This window comes from Spea bombifrons, chromosome 3 (genome assembly GCF_027358695.1).
Source record: "Spea bombifrons isolate aSpeBom1 chromosome 3, aSpeBom1.2.pri, whole genome shotgun sequence".
NCBI classification, from domain to species: Eukaryota; Metazoa; Chordata; class Amphibia; order Anura; family Pelobatidae; genus Spea; species Spea bombifrons.
In genome coordinates this window covers 103170269-103186053 of record NC_071089.1, presented here as the reverse complement: position 1 = coordinate 103186053, position 15785 = coordinate 103170269, and the positions used below count along the sequence as shown (strand labels likewise).

Sequence of the window (15785 nt, the reverse complement as noted above, 5' to 3'; positions counted from 1 at the left end):
TACGATGATTAATATAATATGGGGTGTATTGTGAAGAATACAGTATGCTCAACAGTTTTAACCAACATATACCCTGCCACGGCAGACTAGTAGTTAATATTAATTTGTATGGTATTCAAATGTTCTGCAGCCGCCTACGTTTCCTCTCTCTCCGCTAGCAACGGGGAAAAAAGGAAGCATCCTGTTGGTTTTTTAAAGTCTGACATTGACAGACCTCCTGACCACCATCCACACTGCTGATCTATTGCGTGATGTGTGCACATGGCTTGAGCCCTCGCAGTCATACTTACTGTACCATAAGCTGCTGTACTGATCCATTGTCTGTAATGAGCTCATTCAGCTTCAATTCCAGATGGACTTTTCCCTGAAAAGATAGGACATAGTGAAGAGCCAATGGCCTGCACAGGCCTAACGTCATCCACGCTGCTAGAGAGCGACAAATAGGCAGCAAAAACCATCTCTTAATTTTCTTATTATAAACAACAACCAACGTTATGGTGGGTAAAGGTGATGGAAAATCCTTCCACTTAAAATTAAGGGGGTAGTAGAAGAATTATTGAACACTCATCTACAGACACCAGACAAGCCAGAAGGCTTGGTTTACCCTCAGAAATCTCATGATGCAGACACAACCACAAGGGATTCTGGGTAGGTGCATGCAAATACAGTCAACAATAACATTTTGCCTCTATTTCCACTTTATACATGGATCCCTTGAAAGTAATTGCCCGCTGCACAAGACAGCCTTTAGACAAAACCTCGGGAAGAGGTGCAGTAGCCAGATCACCACTCATGGACCGCTGTTTCGTCCTTAATGGGACTCGTCAGCATGAGGTTGTGATATTGGCTTAATACTTGAGGCTTGAGGGTAGCACGAGAAATACCAATAACCAAAGTTATGGTGGGTGATGGAAAATAATTTTCTTATTATGGAATACTTGGGAAGCTTTATTTCCAATGTTAGGCTCTTCCTCAATTTTAAAGTAATAAGTAAACTAAAAAGAAGTAATATGTACAATACACAGTGTATGCAGCCTCTTCTCGATGTCTTGGGTTTTAGCTTCCGCCTAAATTGATGCCTCCCCACATCGCTCAGGCGATTATCGAGTATTTATGTCAGCTATGAGAATCATTACGTGTTGATGTATCCTGTGTAGTAATGCTGCCTGTCCAGTTTACGTTCTAGAGAATGCTCGGCGTGCCAAACAGTCACACCTAGAATTTCAGCACTAACCAGTTCCGGGTGCCAGGGCGTTGGGTACAGGGAGTGGCAAGGGAAGGATAGGATTCCGAGCGCACAAGATACACCCGAACAAACTCTTTTCATTGAGAATTCCGTCTGCTTGCGCAGTTTTATTTCAAGCATAATCTACCGTTATAAAAAGTGAATTGCAAACTCTAGTCTTGAACACATTTTATTCCAGTAAAAGCAAAAATGGCTTTTGTTGCCTATGGATCACTGCAATTACAATATCGAAAGCACTGAACTACAAGTCCTTTTCACTTTTTACTAAATGTGCTCTTCACTCACCTCCATCTACTACAGTCACCATTTACATAATCATTTGTTTTATTTCATACACACGTTTCCCTTTCCTAAAATATACAGTGCCCCCCCCACAAATATTGGCAACCAAATATGAGCAAAGACTGAAAACATTTCTATTGTTTATCCCTCTTCAAGAAATACTCGGCTCTCATGGATATCAAACTATTGCAAATGCAACACAGGTTTATCCAAAAAAAAGTTAAATATATGTGTGGCACAATTATTGGTACCCTTATGAATTCATATGCGAAAACTATAGTTGAAGTATATTCCCAGTGATGTTTTAAATTTTTTGAGTACATTTGGATGACAGGAAATGGTTCAACCATGACTTCCTGTTTCATAGGGGCATAAATATTAGGTAACACATAGGCCAAATTACCTTAGTCATTCATCACAATGGGTAAGACCAAGGAATATAGCTGTGATGAGCGGCAAAAAGTTGTTGAGATTCACAAAATAGGAAGTGGCTTATGATAAAATAGCAAAAGAATTGAAAACGCTAATTTTCACCATCAGGGCAATATGTAAGAAGTTCCAGTCAACTGGAAATGTTGCGATTCGATCTGGAAGAGGACCAGCGTCTATATTGTCTCAACGCACTGAACAGGATGGTTTGAGTGGGCAAAAAATCTCCAAGGATCACAGATGGAGAATTGCAGTAGTTAGTTGCGTCTTGGGGTCAGAAAGTCTCCAAAAACTACAATCCGATGTCACCTACATCACCATAAGTTGTTTGGAAGGGTTTCAAGAAACAAGTCTCTACTCTCATCCAAAAACAAACTCAACTGTCTTCAGTTTGCCGGACACTACTGGAACTTCAAATGGGATCGAGTTCTATGGTCATACAAAGCCAAAATCAAGCTTTTTGGCAATAAAACACCAGAGGTGTATTTGGCACACACAGGGAGGTAGCCATATGGAAAAGTACCTCATGCCCACGCTTAACTATGGTGGTGGCTCTTTAATGTTTTGGGGATGTTTTTCTGCCAGAGGACCTGGACATTTTGTTAGGATACACAGCATCATGAACTCAAATATCAACAGATATTAAATGAACACCTGAGCTGTGGTTGGATCAGCAAGACACTGATCCAAAACATACATCAAAATAATGGTTTACTGAACATAAAATCAAGGCCCTACCATGGCCATCCCAGTCCTTTGACGACACCCCATAGAAAACCTGTGGGATGAACGGAAGAGGAGAGTCCACTGGCGTCGACCTCAAAACTTGAAGGATCTGGAGCGATTCTGTATGGAGGAATGGTCTCAGATCCCTTGCCATGTATTCTCCATTATAGGAGAAGACTCAGAGATGTTATTTTGGCAAAGGGAGGTAGCACAAAATAATCGACTAAAAGAGTGCCAAAAACTGTGCCACACATATTTCACAAATTTTTTTCTGGATAAACCTGTGTTGTTTTTGCAATTGCTTCATATCCATGAGAGCAGAGTTTCGGGGCCTTTTTTTAAAGAAAAGATCAAAAGGTTAAATAATAAATACGGCTTTTCACAGCCTTTTTTGCTTAGATTTACTAAGGGCACTGTATATTATATAATCACACACACATATTATACATACACACAAACACCAAATTATGAAATTTTAACATTCTATGGTATATGTTCACTTTTGCATTTTCATACCACACTGATACACACATGTATTAGGACAACGATTTAATAAATACTTATAACAGCGTAAAAATCTCCAATCAAAAAGTTAAAATGCCACAACTAAGCTTACCTGCACTTCTGAGTTTGAATCAATGGGCTGAAGCGGGAACCAGGGCTCCTTTCCATTATACCTGTACAAATCATCTTTTTTGATGGCAACTTTTCCTGTGAACAATAAATATAAAGCTCTTATTCACTCATAAAGAAACTGAACCTGCAGTTAATGCTTATGGATTTAAACTATAGAGATTAAAATAAGCCCAACTTCCATCACTGTGACAATTAAGACCCCAGGGATAAATGCCAAAATTATGAACCAATGTGGTATTTATAAAGCCACGTGGAACGCCAATGCATGAAAACTGGAAGATTGCATGCAAACATGGAATGGGCAGGCCAAACAAAAGTAGCCAAGTGAACAATAAGTAAAGACAAATCCCTATTTCTCAATGCTAATGGGAGCATGCCCAATTTTCATGGCCCAATTAAAGTGACAGTCGAAAGTTGCGGATACCACATTTAAATAAAAATGCACTTTAAAATACTCTGTCAGTACTTTAATATGCATTCTTCTAAAACAAAAAAATAAAGCACTTTCCCGACACAGAGGAGGCTGCCCTGCAGCAGCGGCTCCTCTTACTACTCTTGTCACTGACCGGCTGCTTGAAGTAGTCAATCAGTGACAGATACGCGCTCACATTAAAATCCATGGCAGCACTTTGCACGCATGTACACTGGGGGTCTGAACAGACCCTGCCAGCAGCAGGCTGGAGGAGAGTATCATTGTGTGCCGGTAGATGTGTTTGGACGAATGCATTTCCTGCAGGGCATTTAAGCTAGGGGGTGTGGATTGTGCAGAATACATCCATGCATTTGCAAAACAGACCACATAAAAATTTAGGACCATGCAGCTACTGTATGGATCAATGTGCATACGATGGCTGGAACGTTTCTTTAAAATGTAAACCTGACTCCTTTTTGCATGGACTCCGGTGGATTATACCGCATGGAGATCAGTACAGGCATTAGAAAATGAGTTTTGCCTCATTCAATACCTGCTGCCTCTATTGAAAGGAGGGTGCATTAAACAATGTGTTTCTTGCACATGCTCAGTAGAACTTCCATTCTAGTAAATGAGAGGCGAGATCAAGTGGCAGCTGATTCAGTGACCTTAAGCTATATACAATATACAAGATATACAATTACTGCCTGAGTGCCCGATCATGTGACTGGGCACTCCCGACTAGGAAGAGGAGTGAAAACCCCGGAGGGTCTGCCCCGACCACTGATCTCACCCCTTGCTGGCTGATTAGTGGTAAGAAGGCCCTACTTGTCCAGAAAAAAAGTCTATAAATGGTAATGTGGATAGGGATCTCAATATATTATACATGCTATCAGTGACCTATTAAAAACATTAAATAAAAATGGGGGGAAACTAGCATTCTTAGCACTATACCAGGATTACTCAACTGGTGAATCGGTTTCACAATTACACTTGCCAGGAAGAGAATTACAAAACCTGAAAACATATTTTAGATTGCATTGCTTAACAAAATTATAACATTTTATTACTCATTAGGCCCACCTTCCTCACTACATTCACAAGAGGTCACGTCTTGTATCTCACATCCCTTAAAGGGACACATGTCATACAGCTCCATGAACAAAGAACGCCTATTAGAATACTTTGCAATGACCTAAGTGTGTGTATCTCATGCACACCTTGTTCCAGACACGCAGTACGCAGCCTGCCCAGTGGTGGCGCCAAACCCACCCAAGTCACTGGCAGAAAAGTGCTCCCATTGAAATGAATGCACATGCGTGTACATAGCGTTTCTCATAAGAGCCATTGGGAATTTCATTGGAGCCAGCGCTGACTGATAGGAGATGTGTTCTGCTGAATGCATCTCATACAAGACAAGGAGCCGAGGGAGTGGAAACAGTGCCAACGCACAGAAGAGAAAAGACAGATAGGGATGAATCTCTCCATGCATTAGCATAGAGAGAAAAGTGTGTAGCTGAAAGTCACATTTAAACGTTGTATGAAGCCCCAATCCCAGTGCTTCATATGATGGCTGGAACGTCCTTTAAAAAATATACATATAATATCCAGCTGTTAAAGGAACTGTCAAATCTTACGGGCCATACCCATGGAGAAGATTCCAGAGGACGCGGTTACGTTTGTAAGCCAATATTATGATGGGATTTTAGCACCAGCGTGGAAAAACTGTATACAGGGCTTACAAAAATAAGTAACAAGAGAGAAACTAATTGCATCTATATTCTCAGTCTACGTGAATACTACAGATAATAAACTGTAGCCTACAGCAGCTCAATGAATAATGAGTGGGTGCGTTTTTGTTTCAAAAGCCATTAAAAAGGCAGCCAATCAGTGAAGAATGCCTGGACCAAGAAAGAGGTGGGAAGATGTAGGGCTGCAGATTCGGCTTCAGGTTAAGCACCTTTTTGCTTTCCTTTCTTTCCCCAATTTGAACAATGTATAAGAGTATTTAAAATGTGCATTGTTTTTGTATGGGGGTTCACTGGGAGAGTATACATATATCTATATCTATATATACATACATATATACACACACACACACACACTGTACATCTACACACACACCACTACATAAAGTCCATGCCAATAATTTTCTCTGTAATAGATGCATAACCAAACAGTTGAAATATTGGAATAAGACCCTTTAATGAGAGCCTGAAAGCGAATAACAAAATGATCAATAGTTTTGAAAATAAAATTAGCAGACAACGAAAAAACTCTGGTTTAAATCCGAACCTATTTATCCTCTGTCTCTCATGCATAATGCAACGGAGTAGTTAGGAACCCAATGATCGCTGGAGAAAGACCCTACTACCCTTTCTGCATCGCCTCGTGGAGATTCCAGCTGGCATACTCTTGGGGCAACGCTATATAAATTATTGAGGAATAAAACGATAGCTGCTGCTTACCTATCCGTAGATCCCTCTGTAACAAACTCTTATCATAGATATAAAAGGAGAGGCTGTGGAACGTTCGTGGGATTTCAAAGTAAAAGTCTTCACCATAAAACGGGCTGTCGTGAAGAAAAGCAACAATTAGCAACAGGTTAAAAATTAGTTAAAAAAGATGAAGAAAAGCATTCCGTCCATTATGCAAGGCAAGTTTTTCCTCATAGATGTTCATTGAGAGAAGGCATTACATCCCAAAGTCCAAGGTCGGCATCCTACATATTTTTCACCCATAAAGATTGTTTCTGGAGCAAATCTTTGGTGATCTCACTAAAGCAGAGATATAGCTTGATTTAAAGGTGCAATTATGCATAACGCAGGGCCAAACCAGACAGCTTCTCTTATAAGGGCTAACCCGGCCATGCATAATGTTTATCAGAAGGAAATACATTACATTGCTGATTATTTAGATTTTTACTACTAGCGATATTACAATAGAGGGGAATGAACATTAGTAACATTAAAAATGTACAATAGTTATAACATTAACAGTGAAGACACTACGTTGAAATATTCTCATGCCCATCCTGAATCCATGAATAAACTCTACCACTATGGATATCACTTCCAGTAGATCAGTAAAACGTCACAGGAAAAAAAAGCATCAAAGCCACAAGTCTAATCTTATTCCTCAGGCAGCGAACATGTTTTTGCAACAAAAAATAAAGCATACAAACTTGTGCGAATGAATGAAGATTGTTTGGTATCAACTTTCTGTTGCTTTGACAGCTGTAATGATATGTGGAATCTCATTATGGGCTATAGGTAATCCATGCGGTAGCAAGGAAAATCATCGACAGCTTTATCATTAAAAGCGTTGTTCTAGGGGCAGTCATGTATACATTTTTATTTATTTTTCTGCACAAAACATTGAAAGATTAGGATGAGGAGATGGGGGACAGAGCAAATTTGTCTTAAAAAAAAAAAAAAAAAAAAAAAAAAAAAAAAAAAAAAGCTCAGCATTGTTACAGCTTAGTAATAATACACATTGTGTTACGTGGATGAATAGGATTTAAGCAACAAAAAAAAAAAAAAAACCCCAAAACATACATTTAGCCACAAAAAGGGATGAATAATGATAAAAGGGTTAACAGGCTGTCACCAAAGTACATCTCAAGTGACTAAAGGCTAAACTGGACATGCCTACAGATTTATGAGCGAGGTTTAGGTATTCAATTTCTATGAGAAAAATTTGTTAAATTCAGGTGAGGAGATGGAATAGGACCTTTATGCCCCCCAAAAATGTTAAATACAGTGCCCAGGAACATAGTTTTATTAGTTGCCACATTAAATGAACTGTCATGAGTATTACTGCATTTTATGTAATGATAAAAAAAAGTTCCCTCTAACTTTCAAACATTATCCTGAATAACCAGGATTCCTTAAAGTAGGAAGAGTTCCATGACATGTGTAAAGATTCTGCTAAGTGCTGTGCGGAGTTCCCTATAACTGATAACATTAGTGTGATCGAGAAAGAAGGTCTGTGTTCTTCGGCCGTCAGAGAGAACTACGTAGCAGGCAAGAGGATGCAGATAAGAGAAGTACACAAGGCCAAATCACAATTTTATTCATCTTTTAGGTGCACATAAGAAAAATTTGGCCCACCTGACCTGCCCATTTTTTCCTACAGAAAAAATCTAAAACCTTATTGTTTCTTATCTTTAGTACAAACCTTTTGCATGCATGTTTAAGTTCCCTCACTGTACAACCACTCAACTATCATTTGCATTAAAGTGAATACGATGGCTGGAGTGTCCCTGCACATAACACTTACTTTAATGACTTTTCCACAACTTTTGTTCGAAAGATTTCTTCCTGGTCCAGATTCACCGTACAGAAGCAGTCTCTCATTTTGTTTGGTCCCGGGTATGGAAGTAAATTCTTTGCTGCACCTGTCAGTTGGAATGAATAAGAATGAGTCAAAATGCACAGTTTAATAATATATCTACGTATATATTTACCAGTAACTGGACATAAAACACTTTTTATATTTTTTTTAAAACATTTTTACAGACCTGGAAAAAACGAATGCATTAGGTCAATAAAACTTGTGGTATAAATACAATATAAGAAATGTATACTTTTGTATAATTCTTATTTCACGTGTTAAGTGAATGAATTATAGGCGATGCAAACAATGCCAAGAATGTCCCTTTTGTCTTTATAATAAATATCTGTAAACAAGTACACAATTTACATACAATTATGTGTTGGATATGGGGCAGCAAAGGTTTGTGAAACATACAAGGATACAGGCTTGAAGCAATCACTGGCTATGTGGCATGGGGAGGATGAGAAACCACATGTAGCTGGGCAAGAGTAGGCCATGTAGGTGCAGGTAAAGGTTACATGGGGCAAGTGCCTAGGGAGCGAGAGGGCATTAATTTGATGCCATAATCTGACACACACACCAGCATCAATATATACATTTGTCTCTAAATAAGCCACAGGCAGCAAGAAGCCACATTCTCTAAAATGATACTGATGGTATCAAAGTTGTGTATTCTGATATGAAATATCCCAGACAAGCAAGCACAATCCAGCATCCTTAATTTGTCTTCTTTCTTAGCATTAAGCTGAACTAATCCAACAACTGATACGCATATAGACACATATGCAGAGACATATCTTCAACTCTCCTGAATCCACTACAGTACGAGCCTGATTAAGTTTGGGTGTATTCACTAAACAGCATGTTGCAGTGCGTTTGTAAAGCACTTTCCATGCATAACAAAGGGCAACTCTGTCGAGCGGGCCCTGTGTATTTCATTGTTAATGAAGTGGGATGGAGATGAATGTTCATCTCAGTGAACATTTTATGGTATTTGTTTTGTTTTAATATCTTTTGCATATTAACAAGTGTTCCACCAGGGGTTAGCGAAATGATGATGACTCACCTGTACTTGTCCCAAGGATGAAGAATGGATTATGTCATTCTAACAAAGAATTAAAATGACACGACCATGTGCTATTCAACCACAATTTCAATTTGAAACTTATGAAAAGCACCCTACACGAGATCAACATACACAAACCTCTTTTTCTAACTGTGGCAAAAATAGAAGGATTTTTTGCGATAGAGAGTAAAATACAAAAGTGGTTAAGATTGTTTAATAAAACAAAAAATACATTGAGGCACGCATTCGCATTGTGTGTCAGTGCACATTAGAATGGAATAGCCAACATCAACGCATGCACACAGCAAGAACAGAGGACAAGCTTCATGATAAAAAAAATTATAGGAAACTATGTGATGCGTTTCATTCTGCATCTGTGTAATTTCAGTCTCAAAAGGAAACCACAATCTTTTCCTCCTTCGTGGTCTTCTTACATACACAGTCTCTGTTTTGAGCTCAAAGCTCCACCTCAATGACAAACTAGATGACACTTATTGCAGCGCAAAGTAAGTTTATTAAGAGTGGCTTCATCCACCAACTTCCTGTCAGGGGAAACGCATTTCATAAGTTTCAATGAGCAGATAGACCTTGTGGTTTGCAAACTGGGGCATGCTTTTTTGTCAATGAAGACGTCTGTCTTGCTTACATCAACCATTAAATCGGTATCTGAAGCACCCAATTAGATGATCCTTAATCTACTGAAGGAAAGGTCATCCTTGCCAAAATATAATTACTGTTCATACATTTACCATAGTAATCTTTCTAATTTCACAATCTATTACACAAAGTTTTCCTTTTTCTCTCTGTTGTCTTTCACACACTCGGCTTCGTCATAACAGAGAGAAGTCACACAGAAGACAAGCCGATCAGGGGTCAAGAATCTCAATATTGCAAACAATTGGCCGTTACGCCAGTCTTGGCCAACACAGAAGCAATTGAACACACCTGATGATTACAAAAGGTAATGGACCACATGAGATATAATCTCCGGGACCTCAGGTAGAAATGGACTGGAGGAACACCAATGTGACATCAAACAACGAATATGATCAAAGAATGACAACTGTCAACCGATGACCCCAACATTTAAAGCAGGCATTTGTGACAATCCCCAATCCTGCATAAGTTTAAGAGGCTATGGCCTCAATTTTGTCATTTAGAAAGCCTTGGTTATTTGAGCTTTTATGTAGATTATCACATGGTATAAAAAAAAACCAAAAAAAACAGGCGAACCATCTCTAATACATGGTACGCTGGCAAGTACATAAAATGTGTGCGCATATAAAAAATTAAATATTGAATGAAGTAGATGTTTTTCCTCTCCAGGCTAGCAGCTACTTATCCCAGGTGATAACCTCCACTAATAATATTTTTGACTTGCCTTTGGAAAGAACAAAAAGTAAAAAAAATAAAATTTTTATATACATCACATACCATGTTAAATTACTAGTTGAATGACACTGCTCCCTTACTGTAGTACAGCCTTTCTGGATAGGTGACCGCAGTGTACACATTTTGTTTCAAACTGCCCTTGAAACAAGGGGGTTCTGTACAGTGTAAATATATTGATCTCAAACTTTGTCATGCAATTGCGTAAACTGTGTGGTAGGAAGTACGCAAGTATTACAGCAATTATGTTTGGTACCTTGTATTCATTTTAACCCTTTCAAAAGCGGAAGGGGATTTTTACTCTGTAATGTGTCAATAACGCCAAACACCGAAAGGGACCTGACTCGCTAAAGGGAAAGTTGAGAAGAGAGTTTGCAGGAAGTTGTGTTTCATCTCGCCGACTATACAATATTAAGGTCTAACCCCAATGAGCTTCTACTGCAAAGTCTCCTCACCTACTTAAGTACAGGGGCCAGCTCAGGCCTCCAAGCTGAAGACACTTTCCAGTGTTGGCCCTTCATAATGAAAAGTGGAGTGCAAACTCCGGAAAACTCTCCCTTTTGTGAATGCTCCCCAAAAAGGTGAAGATTCTGCTTGTAGATGGTAGGTTAGGTTACATTTAATTTCTTACCATAACGTTATAAATGGCAATTCTCTCCTAAATGACAACAATTTGTCAATTTAAAGCAACACTCTAGGTAGTTAAGTCTACCCATTGGATCTCGGAACGAGCAACCTCTGCAAAGGGTGACCAACTATAATCCTTGTAAAAGTGGCCACTGACAGAAGCAGCAGAAGCAGGCTGTCAAATGACATTATCGTGTTTACACAGAATAATGTTTCGTTATAACCATGCGATATTTATAGGAAATCCACAGATCAAAAGATATTTCATCTAATGAAACATCTAGACATTTGCTTAGAATTTGGCTAGTAAAATACGTAGATGAAGGTGTGTTCTATTTAAGAGAACGTCAGTGTTTATTATGTTCTTTATTACTTATCATGATTGTTTCATATTTTGCAATAATGGTGGTAAAAGAGGTTTTGTAGTTGGCTTAGGGTGACATTCCGGATTCTAATTACAAGAATACAGCTTATGTAACCAATTATTCATAAAACCAAACACACGAACTAACCAAACAATCCATTAATCAGTTTATAGGATGGTGTATCTGAACTTGAAGGTGATGAAATTAAGGGTTATTTAAAAGGGACACTCCAGTTATCATATGTCCTGTTGGTTCTCTTAAGTAGTGATCTGACATGTTTGAGCCACTATGCAGTACATCAGCTTTGGTCTGAGATGGGCAAAGCAGGCGGGACCGAAGAGCTCCAAAGAGTAGCTCCAAAGAGGCGCATGAGGTGACATCACATTGCTGTTGTGTGTGATGAGCATGTCTAGAGCAGGATATTAGCAATTATATATATCTGGTTGTTATGTATTATGGCATCACCCAACAGTCACAATGGAGAAAGGCACTGACGACCCATAATTATGCGCTAGCAATACCCAGGCAAATGTCAGCAAGCAACATCTCTCACTGTGTGAAACAATGCCCAGATTCCTCAAAACCAGCAGCATTCTTAGCGCTTGTGAAATCAGAGCAAAACGTATTAGGTGGTCAATGTTTCATCATGGCCAATGCAGCTCCTACTGCAGTGGCTCTTACTGGCCCTGGTCGAGTCGATGAATTAGTACACCAACCATTTGCAATGAACAAACTCAACAAAGTTGTAGAGGGGAGGGAATTTGGGTTTTGATTTTATTGGTCTCTGCTCTAGTTCTTAAACCCAAACTAAACTCAGTCCAGCCTGTTACCCTCTTGTCCTTTACAGCAGACTCAACATTCATACACAAAATATATAAAACATAATGAGAACTAGTCATGGCAGCGTGTACAGGTAAGAAGGCTCTTCAAAAATGCTGCTTTTACCAGATGCATTACTACCTGAATCCAGGCCTTTAGGCAATAATTTAATAAATATCAGCTGTTTTGCCTGTACCAGGCGTTTGGGATTTGGTGGAACCAACCCCATACACAAGATAGTTATAAAAAGGTCCATTCAAGAATATAGGAGTTGGGAACCTACAGAGAAATGGTTTCAACACATAACTCACTATGCATTATGAAGGGCCATCCAAGCAAGGTTCTCCTAAAATTAAGTCTGAGATGGCCCAGCAAAATGCATAGTTGCATTTGGAAGGTGCTTTTCACGAAATCTCACTATACAGGGCCAGCCCAAAGTCTTCTAGCAGAATACGCTTAAGGGACTTTAATTTTTGGGGTGTCTCCCTTGCAATTGCATTCGGGAATCCTGCAGAATCCTCCCCCCATACTTGCGATATAAATTACCTCTGCACGCTGCATGCGTGGGGTGCTTGTTCTAGGTCACTGATTGGCTACTGCAGCTGCAGAGCTGTAGCTTCTACCTCAGGTAAGCCCCTTTTCCCCCATTTAGGAAGTATGCAAGTATTCATGGGTCTGTCAGGGACACTAAAACAGTGCCTTTTATTGGGGTTGCTCCTTTGGAACGTATAGTTGGCGACCATAGCCCTCCTGCCAACTCCTACTATTAGTAAATAAGCCCCAAGACACGCATTGATAATGCTGCTAAAACAATATATATATATATATATATAACGCACTTAAAACAAAATTCAACCAGGTTAACATATAGAAAAGCAAAACTCACAAAACAAAACTCCTAATATGAATCACACAAAAGATCGTGAATTCCATGAGGCTACAATTTACTAACAGGGGCTCACTTTCTATATGAATACTAAATAAGCATCCATACTAAAAATAAACGATAACAATGTATGTCCAGAATTGAAACGCAATACAAATGAAATGCCTGTCAAAACGATGCGGCACACTGTGAGGGGTATTATAGAGTAGAAACAGTTACGGAAACATGTATAAGCCATACGTAATATTCAGCACATATTAAAGGGACATTCCAGTCAACGAGGAGCCAAGAGTTCACAGAGCCAGCACTGAATCGGAGGTAAGAGCGATATGTCCAGCCGATAATACCCAGGGGCAGGCAGAGGGGCAAATCGATATGGGGCACTAAGGGGCATATGATGGCTGGCGTGCCCATTTAAACCTTAAAAGTATAGAGAAACCGGCAATTATCGAACGGCCCGGAGAAATTTATTAAGGCTAAACGTTTGTTTTTTTTCTATTTACATGGGGCAGATCATTTGGCGAGGGGGCAAATAAGGTCACTGGCAAAGAGGCTCTGCCCTGAAGAGCTTCCAATCTGCTATAAACATACATGCAATAGGGAGCCTTGTGTCCGAGGAGAGAAATAAGATAAAGGCTATAAAACAATGTAAATAACATATAGGTACTGAGAAAAAGAAATGCGACTCGATTTAAAAAGTATGCTGGAGCAGCTCAGCATTACATTAGCCGAGTTTCTAGGAGGATATAGAGACAAATACGATCAATGAACACTACATAAGCCAACAATTAGCCTATAGGTAAAACACACACTGTACGTACCATACACCCCTGTGTAATAATTAACTCAATGGACCAGTCCCTATCTGATTAGACTCTGCACAGTGTTAAAGTCACAATAAAGCTGCTTGATTAGACACCCCAAGCAAACCGCGACTGTCCCCTGAAACTCACATATTTTTCCCCGCAAGCTTTGCAGAACTCGCACGGGGGCCGCAGTCGGATCCCCGGCCTCTCCTCCACCTCCTGTCCGCTGCTCTCCTGCCATCTCCGGCGGCAGCGGCAGTCTCCCTGCCAAAGCTCTTCCGCCACCACAGGACTACTTTGCTGCTCTGTGCGACAAGATAGGAAATCCGCTGCGGAGTGATACAGTATATTATGAACGCCTCCAGACCACAGATGCGTCACTGTACAGGCGGGGTCCTTGTGTTAAAGGCACAGAAAAGTGCGCGGGGTATTCAGTCACTGGCGTACCCCGTAGAGAGGCAGGTAATGGTGCAGAGGGTCGCTCCGGTGTGAGTGCGCCGACTCCGCTGCTTGGAGCACGACCTGCTTAATACTTCATGATATACGAACTAAACCCTGGACGGTCTGTTGCGCTTCCTGCTCGCACGAGCTCAGCCAGCTGACACAATTGTATAAGGTGGGCTCAATGGCTCCTGGGACGTAGGGTACTGGTTTGTTTTATCACATCCAAGGCTTTAAGCACAGAGCGTTCACTTCGTTCACCCCCTCGGCTTTTCCCCTTCATGTGGTGCTTTGTCTGTGCGCAGCATTGTGCGGCAAGCAGCTTTCGAAGAGCTGAGAAACTTGCCTGAAGTTCTGCATGGGGTGTCCTTTAGTTCCTTTTCCCTCCAAAATAAAGAATGGAAGCCCAAACTAAAAAAAATTGGAATGTTGCAGAAATAACCCTAATGTATGCACAACAAAGCAAGAAATTGGAGCACAGCCTATAAATTCTATTTAAAATATAATTGTATTGGGGATTCTGTCACACTATATGGTAATATATTGCTTCGCCCACCGCTGTGTCAAAGTACCCCAAGTTCGGGGTGCTACCAGACCGAGCTGGCATCAGACACGGTGTACAAAAAGCCAGTATTTACGCAAAAAAAAACTTTTGTGGCAATATGTGGCTTGAGTAGGCAAGTTTGGCACCATTTGCAGCGTAAATGTAGAATGCTGCATCATATGCGTACCTGGGAACTTCCAGGCTGCGGCTACCTAGAGCCCTAGATGCTAGTGGGTGGGGCTAGCTCTAAACTCTTTAACATTGTGTGGGGTGGGAGGGGCAGGGAGCGTGCTTTAATGCCCATTCCCAACCCGGAGATTTGACACCATGACCCAGAGAAAAGTCATTTCACCCGCGTGAGTCTCCGAGCAAAAGCCAGAGAGTTCCCAGGTATGGCCATGTGTGATGCGGTGGGTGCTGTGTTTAGAGAGACTACGTCAGCCAGGTGCTCCAGGACACACATAATGCTGATCAGCAAACGTTAAGTGATGCATAAGTGATTACTTATATACATACTGCAGAGCAACACTTTAACTGTGCTGGTGAGCCGTATGTTTAATGTGGTCAATCTCTTAAGAGGACTCCAGGTCATGAGAAGTAGCTTCACAGAAGCAAAGGATCATGTTACTATTTAGGACAGTTTTTGGGACAAATATTACAGGACAATAATGAGACTGTAAAATCATGGTTGGAGTTACTTTTAGAAGCAGTGCCGGTCACAAAAAAGCAAATATCTGCTTACCTCCCAACTGCACATTTTTATTTTTTGAAAG

General features: G+C 40.3%; 1 protein-coding gene across 1 annotated transcript in view; it reads right to left on the bottom strand.

The window, feature by feature from the left end:
• RASA2 (RAS p21 protein activator 2) overlaps positions 1-14319 on the bottom strand; it is a 33282-nt gene extending 18963 nt beyond the window's left edge. Inside the window, exons 1-5 of the mRNA XM_053460563.1 lie at positions 14175-14319; positions 8013-8130; positions 6200-6303; positions 3300-3394; positions 291-364 (exon numbers count right to left, since the gene is read on the bottom strand). Of these exons, the coding sequence (XP_053316538.1) occupies positions 291-364; positions 3300-3394; positions 6200-6303; positions 8013-8130; positions 14175-14268 (485 nt within the window). The 5' untranslated portion in view covers positions 14269-14319. The remainder of the gene's footprint in view (positions 1-290; positions 365-3299; positions 3395-6199; positions 6304-8012; positions 8131-14174) is intronic.
• Between the last annotated feature and the right edge of the window lie 1466 nt (positions 14320-15785).